The 15818-nt window shown below is 48.9% G+C and overlaps 1 protein-coding gene across 1 annotated transcript; it reads left to right on the top strand.

Moving 5' to 3' along the window:
- Positions 1 to 966: 966 nt before the first annotated feature.
- Positions 967 to 15260, top strand: Vps4a (vacuolar protein sorting 4 homolog A). The gene is made up of 11 exons (XM_038312395.2): positions 967 to 1144; positions 7132 to 7243; positions 7537 to 7684; positions 8499 to 8560; positions 8653 to 8772; positions 10474 to 10630; positions 11395 to 11543; positions 11838 to 11919; positions 12125 to 12344; positions 13920 to 14060; positions 14577 to 15260. The coding sequence occupies exons 1-11, from the start codon at positions 1124 to 1126 to the stop codon at positions 14676 to 14678; spliced, it is 1314 nt and encodes a 437-aa protein (XP_038168323.1). The 5' UTR covers positions 967 to 1123; the 3' UTR covers positions 14679 to 15260.
- The last annotated feature ends 558 nt before the right edge of the window (positions 15261 to 15818 follow it).

Here is a 15818-nt window from a genome sequence, read left to right as displayed (position 1 = left end):
AGAAGAACCATGAAAACAAAATGAACAAAATACCAGTTTCCTAAGAGAACAGTAGGAAGGTTAACATAGAAATAAAGAAGTACATTTATTTATTTGGGTGGGCGGAGAATGTGGAGATGAGAGGACAACTCTAAGAAGTCACTTCTCTCCTTCCAGCCTGGTGGGAACTAGAGACGGTACTGGGTCATTAGGCCTGTGCACAAGTGCTTTTACGTGCTGAGCCATCTCTGGTCAGAAAGGTTAACATTTAAGAACTAGCACAAACCTGGCAGTGATGGTCACGCCTATAATCCCGGTACTTGAGAGGCAGAGGCAGGTGGGTCTCTGAATTTAAGGCCAGTCTGGTCTAAAGCAAAACAAAACAAAAATAAAAACTATCACAAAACTGTCGGAGTCCTTGTGTCATAACAGTTACCAGAGCTCATATTGTAGCATTCATCGAGTGTACGCAAGTTTTTTTCATCGCTCCCTAAAGCCAGACTAAGTAGATATTAATTATCATAACCTATTGAATAGCCAGAAAACAGAGCTCCAGAAGTTAGATTTACTCTTCTGGTGATGTTAACTCAAGTGGGGTCCTGAGTCTACCTGATCCCTCCTCCCCGCCCCTCACTCCCGGTCCTCCAAACCCCACCCTGTTTGCTCCCACCCCACTGGGATCCTACGAACACCGCCCTCTGCCCCCCCAAACACTGAGCATCGACCCGTCCGGCCCCGCCCCTCAGGTTCATAGCCCCGCCTCTCACCTGGAGGCCCCGCCCCTTTCGCCTCCCCTTCATCCGGGTTCCCCTCCACCCCCCGCCCCGCCTCACCTCGCTCGGCCCAGCCTCTCACCCGGAGCCCACCACGCCCCGCCCCCGACAGGCCCCGCCCCTCTTGGAGGAGAGATGCCTGCAGTTCCTAACCATGGCCGCTGGGTGGCAGCCGCGTGGCTCGGGCTGGGCCACTCTGGGCCGCGCTCCTCGCTCACCTTCGGACTAGGCTCCGGCTGCTAGTGGCACTCTTGCCCGCGCCGAACACCGCCTCGCCCGGCTTCCTGGTCGGACCCACCACCTCGGCTCCTTCGGGCCGGACCGAGGCCGCAAGCAGCGCCGCGGGGTGTGGGGCGGACCCAGGAGATGAAATGACAACGTCAACCCTCCAGGTACCTGGGCGCGGCGCGACCGCGGAGGCCGAAGGCGGCAGGGCCTGCGGGCCCCTGAGCGGGCGGGCGGCGGCCTTCTCGGAGCCCGGCCTGGCGGTCCCGATGGGGCCGCCTCATCCCACCCGGGATGTAGCCTCTCCCTCCTCGGAGCCCGAGAGATGTCTGCGCCGAGCCCCGGCCCAAGCTGAAGCGGCGTAGCCCCGAGCCCGCTACACGCACCCGGTGCTGAACTGCCGCCTTGCAGCGGCGCCGCCACCCCGCGAGAGCGCCCGGGTCCGGCGCCGCTCACTCGCTCCTGCAACGCGCCCTGACCTGACCGCCCCCCTGACCGTCTGCCAGCGAGCCCCCAATTTCTTGACCAGCCACCCTTCATTCATTCCCTAGATCGTGCGGGGTGATGCTGGGGTGGCGCCGCCCAAAGAAGGAAGGGCTCACTCTAGAGCTGTCAGAAAGCGTAAACAGGTTCAGGCCTCAGGCTTGGGGCCACTCACTAGTGTGCCTAGGTTTTGGGTCTTGTAATGTTGGGTTTCCTCATCAGGAAAATGGGCAGTGCCCTTGTAGGGTGGTTGTCAGACGGCCCGAGACTGAATAATTCAGGAAGAGCGTTTGTAACATAGGTTCAGCCCATCATGTTCTCGATAAGCCTTTGCAAATAAAAGTCAGCGCTTGGGCGGAACCAAGTAAGACTTCATGAAGGAAGGGACTTTAGCCAGAGCATCAAAAAAGTGGGTGTCTTTCACATACCTGCTGGAGGAGGGGGCGTGGAATAGCTGTTCCATATGGAAATACAGGAGTTGGGATAAATTGGAGTACAAGGTTTGGAATGAGATGGAATCCAGAGCCAGAACCCATCATCTGCCTGCAGAATTCCTATCTGTTTGTTTACTAGGAATTAAGCAAACTTCAGCCCGAGCCCACCTGCCTGGCCACAGTTAGCACACCTAAGAACCAGGAATGTGGGGTTTTTTTTTCTCTTCTGGCTTTTTTGAAACAGTTTTTTTTTTATGTAGAGCATTCGTGCTGTGCAGTTCACCCATTTGAAGTGTGTGTACCATTCAGTGCTTTTAGAGGTTTGTATCATCACCAAAGAAACTACGTCGTCAGCCATAGTTCCCCAGCCTTTCTGTCCGTGTAGCACACCCTGTGGAGTTGCCTGTTCTAGACACTTTATGTGTATCTGTGTGTGTGTGTGTGGTATGCATTGTGTACTGTTACACCACTGCCGGCACACCCATTCCACTGCCTGTGTAGGGAGGTCAGGGGTGACTTTCAGAAGTCAGTTCTCTCCTTCCAGATGTTGAACTTGGGTTGTCAGGCTTGGTAGGAAGCAGTTTTGTTGTTTGTTTTCTTTCTAGGATTTCCTTTATTCTTTAACATTTCATAAATGTAAGCAGTGCCTCTTGGTCCTGTGCACTTCCAGGTCCCACCAGGAACCCCCAAGCTCTTCCCCACTCCCCTCAGGCCCTGCCAACACATCTCCTACCCCTCTGTGACCTCTGCTCTCCTTTATTAATATCCCACTGAAGAGCCCAGTGCTTCCGGGCAGGTACCCGTAGCTTCAGTGGCCATGCTGTGCCAAGGTCAGTGCTTTATGGCACTCTTCCACATCCTCTGACTCTCTCTCCTTCCTCCTTCCTCCTTCCATGTTCTTCCTTGAGCCTTGGGGACAAGTGTTGATATAGATGTCCCCTCGGACTGAGCCCTCTGTTAGGAGTCTCTGCATTAACTGCTGACCACTGCGGAGAGAGAAGCTTCTCTGGCCTAGGTAAAACCTATGGATACAAGCATAAATATTTAGAAGACAGTTCAACAACATGTCACCCATCAAAACAGCAGCATTAGGTTCTTCTGGAGGGGCTGTGATTCCAGGTTTTCAGTACCAGGCCTGAATTCCCTCCTATAAAGCAGGCCTCAGATCCAAGCCAAACATAGTTGAGTACCCCATAACCTTTGTTCTGCTGTCGCACCAGTGAGCGCAACCTCCCTAGCACGTCAGTGCTGTAGCAAGCATGGCTGACTTCAGGGATACTGCTGGTGTCTTTCCTGCCCCAGGGACCGGCACTGCACCTTTTAGGGCTGTGAAAGCTAGTCAGCAGGTCAGTTTCAGCTTGGTTTCTATTTTATTTTAGATAGGCTCTCAGTATATAGTCTTGGCTGGAACTTGCTATGTAGCAGGCTGGCCTCAGACTCACAAATACCTACCTGCCTCTGTCTTCCCAGACCTGGACTTAAAGTCATGTACCACGACACCCAGCTCAAGCTCAATTTGTCTTTATCCTGAAATTAGGCAAGCACTTTTACCTGCTGAGCTATCTTGCTAGCCCAGGATTTTGTTTGTTTTGTTTTGTTTTTAAATTGGTTTTTCTGTTTCTTTGTAACCCTGGCTAACCTGAAACACTTTGTAGACCAGGCTGGCCTTGATTTCAGAGATCTGCATGCCTAGATCTCACAAGTGCTAGGATTAACTGAGATTTTCTTTAAATAGAATTATACAGTTTGGTTCTCTGTGACTGACTTGCCTGGCTTAACTTAATGTCACAATCTTTTACATTATTTAAATGGCTTGGGGGGGGACTTTCATGACAAAATTTGAAATTCAGATTTTGGTGTCTATAAAGTTTTATTGGATGACATCCCAGCTCATCCTTTTTTCTTCTCTATATATGTAATCCTTTATTGATTCTTTGGGAATTTCACATCATGCATCCCAATCTTGCTCACCTTCCAGTTCCTCTCTTCATATCCTCTCCTCACCCCTGCAGCATCCCCCTCACAAATCAATTAAAAACAAAACAACACAAACAAACAACAGCAAAAACTTCACTCCTCCATCTTTCCCGTCTTTCCAACCTCTTCCTTCACCCTAGTGTACTGGGTGCTGCGGTGTGCCACTCAGCACGCCCTTTTGTCCAATCAGCCCCCCACAAAAATGTTCATTGCAAAGACTCATTGGTATGGTTCAAGACCTCTGGCACATATCATCACTGGATCCCCGCCAAAACTCTTGTTGAATATCCTGCCTTTGTACTGAGTCAGGGAGATCCTGTGGTTATTTTCTGCAGGACCAGTCTCTTCACATTCCAGCAGGCCATAGATGGGGTAGACGCTAGGGTGGGCCAACCCAATGTTCAGGTGAGGGGCAGGCCCAGCTCTCCCACACCCATGGTGAGGGGTAGGGTCACTCTTCCACAGGAAGGGTGCCAGCTCATTCTTTTATATGCTGTCTGTGACTACTTTTGTGCTGCAGAGATTATATGGCCCACACAACTTAACATACCTGCTGACTGGGCTTTCATAGAAAAAGTCTGTTAGCCCCTGCTGGGCCAGCTTTGCTACTCCTTCACCTCAGCCCTTTCCATGCTGTTACTAGAGAGGTGGCAGGGCTGGCAATTTAATTTGTCACCTCACCCTCCTGTTACGTGCTTGTGGAGCTGTTTCTTTCCTTTGAAATTAAGATCTGCTCTGACAGACAGCATTGGTGGGTTCCCTGATAGTGCTCAACAGAGAGGAGACAGACCTGCTCTTCTCTGAGCACAGAGGAACCTCAGATACTGTTCTGAGCCTCCACCTTATGTATTTATTTAGGTTTTTTGAGACAAGGTTTCTCTATGTAACAGCTCTGGCTGTCCTGGAACTCACTTTGTAGACCAGATTGGCCTCAAACCCACCTGCCTCTGCCTCCTGAGTGCTGGGATTCAAGGCGTGCGTCACCACTACCCAGCTATTTATTTTTTTATTTTTTAATTATTTATTTATTATGTATACAATATTCTGTCTGTGTGTATGCCTGCAGGCCAGAAGAGGGCACAAGACCTCATTACAGATGGTTGTGAGCCACCATGTGGTCGCTGGGAATTGAACTCAGGACCTCTGGAAGAGCAGTCAGTGCTCTTAACCGCTGAGCCATCTCTCCAGCCCTTATATTTTTATTTTTATGGACGTGTTTTACCTGCATGTACCTTGTTGCATGCTTGGTGCCCTCAGTGTCCAGAACTGGAGTTACAGACAGTTGAGCCACCACATGGGTGCTGGGACTCAAACCCAGGACCTCTGCAAGAGGACAAGTGCAGCCAGGCTTGGTGGCATACAGCATTATCTTGGCTCCTCTCGCTACATCCAGAGTTCTAAACGAGGCAGAGCCACATAGAGAAACCCTGTCTCAAAACAAAATAAGAGCAACAAGTACCTTTAAATGCTGAGCCATCTTTCCAGATTATTTATTTTGTTTTATTTTGTGTAAAGATGTTTTGCCTGCTTGTATGTCTGTGCACCACTTACGTGCCTGGTGCCTGAGGAGCCCAGAAGAGGGCGTCTGATCCTCTAGAACTGGAAACAGTTGTGTGCAGGTGCTGGGACTCAAACCAGAGTTCTCTCCAAGAGCAGCAAATGCTCGTAACTGCTGAGCTATCTTTGTTACTTCTTCCTCCTTCTCCTCCTCCTTATTATTATCTTTGGTTTTTCAAGACAGGGTATCTCTGTGTAATAGCCCTAGCTGTCCTGGAACTAGTTCTGTACCCCAGGCTGGCCTCGAACTCACAGAGGTCCACCTGCCTCTGCCTCCCAAGTGCTGGGATTAAAGGTGTGCGCCACCATCACCTGGCTCTTACCTTAATTAAAAAAAAATACTATTTTATTTTTGTTTTTCGAGACGGGATTTCTCTGTAGCTTTGAAGCCTGTCCTAGAACTTGTTCTGTAGATCAGGCTGTTAAATTTTAATTTTATACATTATTTATTTGTCTGTAGGAAGGTCAGAGGACAACTTAAGGAGTAGTAGATTCTTGCGTGTGAGGTCTCCTCAGGAGTTAGGCGTCTCCTTCCTCCATGGCTTCTAGAAATTGAACTCAGGGCTCCGGGTTTTTGGAGCTAGTGATTTATTTCACCTACCGAGCCATCTTACCAGGCTGATGCTTTCCTCTATCTCCTGCTTTAAAAAGGAAGGCCGAATAAGTCACAGAGAGTGGAAAGTCCACAGCACTGAGGGCGTCAACTGTAGAGAAAAGAAACCCCAAGACCAGGGACTGTCTCCATGGTTCCTAGGGAGCTGCGGGGGGATTGGAGGGGAAGACTATTATGTTCACCTGCGAGGTAGTTGCCTAGACCGTGTCTAGCATGACAGCCATCCACACTCTCGTTTTCCTGTCTCTTCATTCTAGTAAGTTCCTCTCCTGTAGCCCGTCTCCTCACCCCTGCCTGGCCGTCTTACAGAGCTGTCTGTGTGCCCTTCTTACAGGATGGTTAAACAAATGCCCTGGCCCTGCCAAGAGCTGGTCAGTAGGTTATTGTTTGCTGTGGCTGAAGCAAGGTCTGCAGTGGGATCTGCCTGCCAGGCGGCTAGTGCCACAGCAGATGGAGAAGCCCGGCCAGGCGTTGCCAATTGAGGAAGTTGCAGTTTTTGGACCTGGCTGTACAAGGCCTGCAGTTCAGCTGGGAGCATGGCCTGCAGAGCCTGTTTGTTCCTGGAGTTCCTGACATGTAATGGAGTTGAGTCTCCCTCTCAGGCATCAGCTTTAGTAGTTCAGGAAACCTCGGTTCTGAGCCTAGAGTGATCTGGGCATTAGAGAGGGCTAGCGCTGTCTCCAGATCTTTCTATTACATTGAAACTGTCAGGTCCGTCGAGGACTTTCTTAGCTAGCTACATCTTTTTGGCCCCTGAGCCAAATGTGGTTTCTGGCTTTGTAGAGCTACAGGGGGCTGTGAAATAGAACATGGACTTGTTCCAATCCCAGACATTAGTCAGTTTCCATTTGCCAAGGTCCAGAACAGAATGAGGAAGGGGTGGCTTCTGACCATTAAACTCCCGGGAAGGACAGCTGTCTTTTCAAGCCGTTCTAGTTGGTGTCAGGAAAGTAGGGCAACATAATGACCTGCCACCAGTAAATCCACAGGCCTGGCACTAGCTCTCTTCTTATCTCATTGTGCTGCTTGTGACCCCACAGGCTCTCTGGATCCCATGGGGAGCACTGAGCTATATGCCTTGTCTTTCCAGAAAGCCATCGATCTGGTGACGAAAGCCACTGAAGAGGACAAAGCCAAGAACTACGAGGAGGCTCTCCGGCTCTACCAGCATGCTGTGGAGTATTTCCTTCACGCCATCAAATGTGAGTCACTCTCGGGTCCCCTGGCTGCAGGGCCCTGGAAGAGGGGGGCAGCACTTGGGGCTTAGGGAGGCCACTGGGTTTGTTTGTTTCTTTTCTCCTTCTTTCTTTTTTTTCTTTCTATCACATCTGGCTTGCTTGCATTTCTTTATTTGTTTGAATAACTAGAGACCAAACTTAGGTCCTCAGAGATAAGAATAAGTGTTAAGAAAAGGAGGAGGAGGAAAAGGAAAGAAAAAGAAAGAAAGGAAGGAAGGAAGGAAGAAAGCAAGCAAGCTGAGTTTCTTACTTTGCAGATGAAGCACACAGCGACAAGGCCAAGGAGAGCATTCGCGCGAAGTGCGTGCAGTACCTAGACCGAGCAGAGAAGCTGAAAGATTATTTACGAAACAAAGAGAAACATGGCAAGAAGCCAGTCAAGGAGAATCAGAGTGAGGGCAAGGGGTGAGTATGTGGAGATACAGCTATGGGGCCAGAGTCCCCGAGTGCATGTTCCTACTTGACGTGTTGTCATTCTTGATGCTAATGCTGCCTTGGACTTCTAGTGTGCCCTGCTTACAGGGTATCGGTCTGCTCACAACAAAACACCAGTCTAGTGTCTGATTTCCAAGTATGAAAGACAGGTTGGGGAAGGGACAGGAGACAGGTCAGCAAGAGGGTTTGCAAATGGGAAATAGGTGACGCAGGTCTGGGCAGCAGACAGCTGTTGGCATGGGAGCACGTTCCCCTTTAAGGTTTTTCTTTAGTTTTGTTTTGAGACAAAGTCTCACTATGTAATTTTGAACTTCATGCCTTCTCCGCCTTTGAATTCTCTGGGTCGTGACTACATGTTGTCTGTTTTTGAGTCCATCTGAAAAGTCTGACCGTTTGCCTTGGTGTTAAGTCCAGCCGAAACACATTTCCCTTAACAGCCCTTGGAAAGGCAGCTGCTTCTGTCATTATTCCTTTAGTGAGGAAGCGGGATAGGTTGTGAGTGTTTGCTGGAGGAGCATGGCCCTCACGTTGGGAGATCTCTGCTTGCCTATCCATCAGTGGTGCTGAACTGGAACAAACACACCACACACACACACACACACACAGTACACACATACACACCACACACACTACACACATACACACACACTACACACACACATACTACACACATACACACACACACTACACACACACACCACACACACACCACACACACCAGCCCTACAGAGCCTCCTTGCTCTCAGAATAGAGAACCAACTTGATCTTCTGTTTCCTTCCTTAGTAGCGACAGTGACAGTGAAGGGGATAATCCAGAGAAAAAGAAATTGCAAGAGCAGTTGATGGGTAAGAGGCCTGAGGTCCATGAAGATAGGGTGTGGCATGGGGCCTCTTCTGGGTCCACTTGAGCTCATGGGTCGGTCTGGTTCTTCTCGCAGGTGCTGTTGTGATGGAGAAGCCCAACATACGGTGGAATGATGTGGCTGGACTCGAGGGGGCTAAAGAGGCTCTCAAAGAAGCTGTCATTTTGCCAATTAAATTCCCACACCTTTTTACAGGTAAGGAAAGAATGCAGCATGGCACGCATAACTTTTTTTTTTTTTTTTTTTTTTTTTTTTGGTGTTTTTTTTTTTTTTGAGACAGGGTTTCTCTGTCTTTGGAGCCAAGGCTGTTACAGAGAAAAATCCTATCTTGAAAAACCAAAAAAAGAAAAAGAAAAAAAAAGTTTTTGTGGGCTGGGAATACCTCTTGATTTGTTTTTCCAGCAGTTGTAAAGCCCTGGTTTGGATGTACTGGTATACCCCTGTAATCTCGGCCCTTGGGAGGCAAGATGACTGGAAGTTCAGGGCCATTCTTGGCTACATCATGAGTTCTAGGTCAGTTTGAGATACATAAGACTTGAACTTTGAATAGACCATCTCAGTGAGCAAGCAGGGTCAAGAACCAGGGCTGGCCAGTATTTGAGGACTTAGGGGTCATTAACAAGATGTGGTTTGAGCTCCCAATAGGTGTTTGGTTCTCTTTACTGTAGCACAATTAATAAAAACTCAGAGATAGAAATTGGGGTTCAACCTGAAGGTCAGAAAAGCAAAACAGCCAGCCACTGTTTTGCTCTCTGATCTTCAGGCAAGCATTATTTATTAAAATACAAATGAAATGCCACTACACTTTACTTTTTTATTTTATTTCGTTTTATTCTTATTTTGTTTTTTTTTTCTTTTTAGAAACAGGGTTTCTCTGTGTAACAGTCCTGGCTGTCCTGGAACTCCCTTTGTAGACCAGGCTGGCTTTGAACTCATTGAGATCCACCTGCCTCTGCCTCCCAAGTGCTGGGATCAAAGGTGTGTGCCACCACTTCATGGCCTCTTCTAAAACCAGTGGTTTTATAGAACTTTCTCTTTCTGTAACTTATTTTAACATAAATTTTATAACTTTATTTTATTTTGGGTTTTTTTTTTTCAAGACAGGATTTCTCTGTGTATCCTTGGCTGTCCTGGAACTAGCTTTGTACAATAGGCTGGCCTTGAACTCACAGAGATCTGCCTGCTTTGGCTTCCCATGTGCTGGGATTAAAGGCGTGTGCCACCACCACCCAGGCAATAACTGTTTTTAGATTTGGTTTTATTTTATGTGTATTGGTGTTTTGCCTGCATGTATGTCTGTGCACCATGTTCATGCAGTTCCCTCGAAGGCTAGAAGAGGGTGTCAGATCCCCTGGAACTAGAGTTACAGTTGTGAACTACCATGTGGGTGCTGGCACCAAGCCTAGGTTCTCTGGAAGAACATCCAGTGCTGTTAGCTGAGCCACCTCTCCAACCCCATGACTTTTATTTATTTATTGTGTATGTATGGTATGTTCATGCATGATTATATATATGTTCCCTATGTGGGGATGCATGTATGGTATGTGTGCATATATGGAGGTAAGAGGAGGGTGTCAAGTGTCTTCCTCAATTGCTGTTGACCTTATATATTGAAGCAGGGTCTTTACTTGAACCTAAAACTCGATGATTCAGCTAGTATAGCCAGCTTCCTCTAGGGATCCCCTAGCTCTCTTCCCAAACGCAGGAGTGACGGGCGGGTCACCTCTCTCGCCTGGCGTCTCCCTGTGCGGGGGGGCTGCACTTTGGTCCTCGTGTGTAGGGCGAGTGTTCTGTCGCCTGTGCCAGCTTCTCCAGCCCTGCCTTCAACTTGTTACCTTTGCTTTGCTCATTTCTCCCATCAGAAAGCAGCTGACTTCTGTCCATTATTTATTACAGGCAAGCGCACCCCTTGGCGAGGTATACTGCTCTTTGGGCCCCCAGGCACAGGCAAGTCCTACCTGGCCAAAGCCGTGGCAACAGAAGCCAACAACTCCACCTTCTTCTCTGTGTCCTCCTCGGATCTGATGTCTAAGTGGTTGGGGGAGAGTGAGAAGTAAGTCAGCCGTCAGCTGTGCTGTGGCAGTCCTGGCAGCTGCTGGGAGTCCAGCTTCCTGGCCCCTTGAGATCACTTCCCAGAGACGGGAAAGGATGCCAGGCAGTTGTGGTACAGACCTCCAGCCCCAGAACTTGTAGGCAGAGACAGAAGAATCTGAGTTTAAAGCTAGCCTGGTCTACAGAGCGAGTTCCAGGATTTCTCTGCTACACAAGAGAAACCGTTTTCAAAAACCAACAAGAAACAAACACACACACACACACACACACACACACACACGCACGCACGCACGCACTCACGCACGAAAAGAACATATTGTTTTCTTTTTGGTTTTGTGAGACAGGATCTCATGTACCCCAGGCTAGTCACAAATTCCCTCTGTAGCTGAGGCTGGCCTTGAACTTCTGATTCTCCTAGTACTACCTCCTAAGCGTTGGGGTTACAGACACGTGCCACCAAGCCTGTAGAGTCAGTTTCTGTTGTGTATCCTCTTTGGGGCATCTGTGGGTTTAGCTTATTCCTCAATCTGATCTCCATTCTTTGCTGTGAAGCTGAGGCCTAGAGAAAAGGAAAGGATTCTTCCCGCGTCCAGAGCTAGCGAATGGGGCTCCAGGACTTGGGGCTGATGCCACAGCAAGTTCTTGGTTCAGTACTATTTGAGGGCTTGTCTGACCTGTTTTCCCTGTTACTGGATGTAACAACTGGATCTCAGGGTGGACATGTCTGGGAGTGTCCATGTCCTGACCCCTTTCTGACTCTCACAGGCTAGTCAAGAACCTGTTTGAGCTGGCCAGGCAACACAAGCCTTCCATCATCTTCATCGATGAGGTGGATTCCCTCTGCGGGTCACGGAATGAAAATGAGAGCGAGGCTGCCCGAAGGATCAAAACGGAGTTCTTGGTCCAGATGCAGGGTGTGTGCTGGCGCCGTGTCACTCCTTGGCCGCCTTCCACCTAAAGCCAACCCAGAACTCCATTCTGTAGCTGCACTGGCATGGCAGAGAGGCACTTATGATGCCATCTCTGCCAGCCTTATATGGGCTTGCATCAAAGAGAGGGTTGAGGCCTTTACCATGTTGGCTCTCCATCACTCCCAGAGCATGTGGTGCTATAGGTCTACCCAGGAAAGCCCCAAGACATGGTTTAGTTTCCCATGGGTCCTGGCTGTCTCTGTAGGCATCTTCAGTTGCTTGTCTCATTGTCCACAGGAGTGGGGAATAACAATGATGGGACTCTTGTTCTTGGTGCCACAAACATCCCCTGGGTGTTGGATTCAGCCATTAGGAGGAGGTGAGTATAAACTAGGAGCTTAGGGCTGATATCTTTGTCTAGCAATGGTCATTTCGTTACTAGCTGATGTCCATCCCATGTCTGCCCTTGCCTTGATGAAGTTGGGTATTGGACCTGGGTCACTCATTTTAAAATGCATGCTGCCTTTCCCTTCACATAATGCTGTGATCAGCTCTCATTTGATAACATGTATATATCTCTCCAGGTTTGAGAAGCGAATTTATATCCCATTGCCAGAGGAAGCGGCCCGTGCCCAGATGTTTCGGTTACATCTGGGAAGCACACCTCACAACCTCACGGATGCTAACATCCACGAGCTGGCCCGGAAGACAGAAGGCTACTCAGGAGCAGATATCAGCATCATCGTGCGGGACTCCCTCATGCAGCCGGTTAGAAAAGTACAGTCAGCAACACACTTCAAGAAGGTGAGTGGCAGCAGTCAGGAGGTAGGGTAGACTCTTGTGTTTTTGTTTTTTTAGATTCTTGACTGCTAAAGGTACATTCTCTGTGAGAGAACCAAGGATAGATTCCCCCCCACACCTCCCGAGACAGGGTTCCTCTTGTAGTCCTTACTATCGGTCCGGTCCTAGAACTTACTCTGTACACCGGCTGGCTTTGAACTCAAGAGATCTGCCTGCCTCTACCTCTGCCTCCCGAGTGCTGGGATTAAAGATGTGCGCCAACACCACCCAGCTCCAAGGGTAGATATTATGTACCCTTTTGCTCTAGCACTGAAGCTGTGCCACACATCCTCCCTGCAGTACTGCTGGAATATAATGATCTTCAGCTGAGGGAAACAGAAGCTAACAGCCAGCACCGAGCTGGAGGGCAGGGTGCACACAAACTGAATACTTGCCAACTGCCAGACACACAGTGGATGGACTTGCCTACTCACTCAGGCACATCTTTGTTGTGTGTCTGCTGTGGATCCTGCGGTGTGCCAGCACTGTCCTGGGTATAGGGAAGACAGTAATACAAACAACCAACAAGAAAAATGCTGGAGGCAGGTGGATCTCTGAGTTCGAGGCCAGACTGGTTTACAGAGCAAGATCCAGGACAGGCTCCAACACTACAAAGAAATCCTGTTTCGAAAAAAAAATAAAGAAAAAAAAAAGAGAGAAAGAGAAAGAAAGAAATGCTGATTTTTCTTTAACAAATAGTGACTGCCTGTCAGAGCATGTTGGAGACTGGGAGTCCCAGAAGTTTGGAGGGGTGGGCAGCTTGCTCTGTTAAAAGACACACTGTTGCGACCAGAGCCAGAGCTTGGAGTTGGGAAAAGCAGTCTAGGGGTGCATGGGCTGTTTCCCCAGTGCAGCTGACTTCAGTGGTGAAGCACAGCTGCTGCAGTTCCATTTATAGAGATGAATCTTGGTGGCACTGGAGACCAGCAGCTGAAGAGCTTGCTGTCCGCGGACCTCTCAGTGCACGTAGAGGGCAAACAATAACTTTCAGGAGTTGCTTCTTTCCTTCTGCCACATGTATCTGGGACATCAAACTCAGGTCCGCAGGCTCGGTTACAGGTGCCTCCCCCATCTCACTAGTCGGAACTCCTTTGTTTGAGACAGTTTCAATTAGTCCAGGCCAGAACCAAACTCTCCCTGTAGTTGAAAAGAACCTTAAATATCCTGCCTGTACCTCCTAAGAGCTGGGATCACAGGTGCTTGCCACCAGAGGGTTCTTATTTGTCTTGTTTTAGATGCTAATGTGGGGTCAGGGGCTATATGCATGGGTGTCATGACAGGTTTTTTAGGTAAAAGGACAATTCTGTGAATTTGGTTCTCTTCTACTTTCACGTGGGCTCCACAGATGGAACTCTTGTCAGGTTTACGTGGCAGGTGCCATTACCACTGAGTCGTCTTTCAGACCTCAGACCTGAGTTTTTAGGGACTTTCAAAGGAACTCTGCCCTCCTCCAACCTTGGTGACCTAGAGATCCCAGTATTCCCTTCAGGCCATCCTTAGGACAGCCACAACAGCCTGACAGTCTCTGCTTGGTTTCAGGTTTGTGGCCCTTCCCGCACCAACCCTAGTGTTGTGATTGATGATCTTCTGACCCCATGTTCTCCAGGGGACCAAGGGGCCATAGAGATGACTTGGATGGATGTCCCTGGTGATAAACTCTTAGAGCCTGTGGTTTGCATGGTAAGTGACTTACTGGGAGAGAAAACTGGGAATCTGAGTCTAAAAATACAAGTGAGTGTTTTCCTATTGTCCTGGCTCATAGCTCTCCCAGGGTAGCCTTTGGGGTAGTGGGTACTGAGGTTTTTGCTGAGACTCTGGGAACCTTTAAGAGGAAGAGTAAAGTCCAGACACTGATTGTCATTCCAAGGCCTGGCCTTTTGATCCATAATGAACCAGTGAAAATCTTTTCACATGGGTCTTACCCAGATAGCCTAGTGCTCTCCTAGTTTCGAGAGTTGTGGGGCCTGTTCTCTCTGGCAGCAGCCTGTGCTGTGGGTGAATGCAGTAACGGAAGCTACCGATGGGATGGGGTGAAGTAGTCCTGCAGAGGGAGAGGTGTGTGGACATGATATGCAGTCTGCACTGGGGTGACCTCAGAGACAGGCCTCTTGCCAGTCTAGCCAGCACAACTAGAGAGGAGGCGCTGAGGACCTGGAGCACTGGTTTTCAGCTGTATGCTTGCTTGTGTCTCTGCAGTCAGACATGCTCCGGTCTTTAGCCACCACCCGGCCCACAGTGAATGCAGAAGACCTCCTCAAAGTAAAGAAATTCTCAGAAGACTTTGGACAGGAGAGCTAAAGCTTCACGTTGGTCATGAAATTGGGAGTTTGACTGGAGCAAATTCATGGGACTTCCTACACCAGTGGCCAGGCTGCCTGGCTGCCAGCCTAGTGGGATGATGGAGGGGCCTCCCCAGCTGCAGAGATGCTTGGCCATGGAGGACACTCGGACACTGGTTCTGCACACTCCACTCTTGGATGCTCACACTCTTTGCCCTGATCTATTTTTTTTTGTTTTGTTTTTGTTTATTTTTAACTTTTGTTCCCCTAAATTAATGCTGCTTTGATTTCTGTCTTGTTTATAAATAAAGAGAAAAAACATCTGGAAGCGTTAAGGGTTGGGAGCCACTAGGCCCCTGATCCCACTCCTTTCTTCTTAAGTCCGACTACTTGAGAGCTGACCATGGGAAAGTAGGAAAAGCCATCCCATCGTTCTAAGTTTCATCTGGAGCTTCAGGTCTTCCTTGCGGGAGCTGATGGCTTCCATCAGGAGAGATGAACAGTCATGCAGGGTTTTATTGATGCCTTTCCTGACTGAGAACTGAGCCAGCCTCTGCTGGTCCTTCCCCGGAGATGTCTAATAAACCCTTTCCCTTCTTGAGCTACTTGAGTCTTCTCATTTTTTATTCTACTATGGGATTCTTTGAGAGTGGAGCTTACTTCTAGCAAGGCCCTCTTCACTGTTTTCTTTCCTTAGCAGGACAGGAAGTGGGAGTGTTCTTCAGGCCTGCAGTCCAGTCAGGTGATAAGTCCTACAGGCCCTAAGGCTCAGAAGTGCGGCAATAGTTTTGCTATCTTTTGTTTTGACACAGGGTTTCAAGTAACTTTGGCAGACCCTGAACTCACTGCCTAGGGGAGAATGACCTTGCTGGGCGCCTTTAATCCCTGCACTCGGGGAGGCAGAGGCAGGTGGGTCTCAGTGATCAAGGCCAGCCTGGTCTACAGAACTCGTTCTAGGACTGGCTCCAAGCTACTGGGAAACCTATCTCGAAAAACAAAAACAAAAAAAAAAATTTTGAACTCCTGATCCTCCCGCTTCAGGCTCCTAAGTGCTGGGTTAGGAATGGTAATGTTAGGTCTCTGTTCCCATAAACAACTTAGTAACTGCTGCTGAACAGATGTTGCCCAGTTTAGGTCTCCAGATAAAGCAGCCCCAAAG

This window comes from Arvicola amphibius, chromosome 15 (genome assembly GCF_903992535.2).
Source record: "Arvicola amphibius chromosome 15, mArvAmp1.2, whole genome shotgun sequence".
Taxonomy (NCBI): domain Eukaryota; kingdom Metazoa; phylum Chordata; class Mammalia; order Rodentia; family Cricetidae; genus Arvicola; species Arvicola amphibius.
Note: the sequence above shows the minus strand (reverse complement) of the source record. Positions and strands in the feature narration are given on the sequence as shown.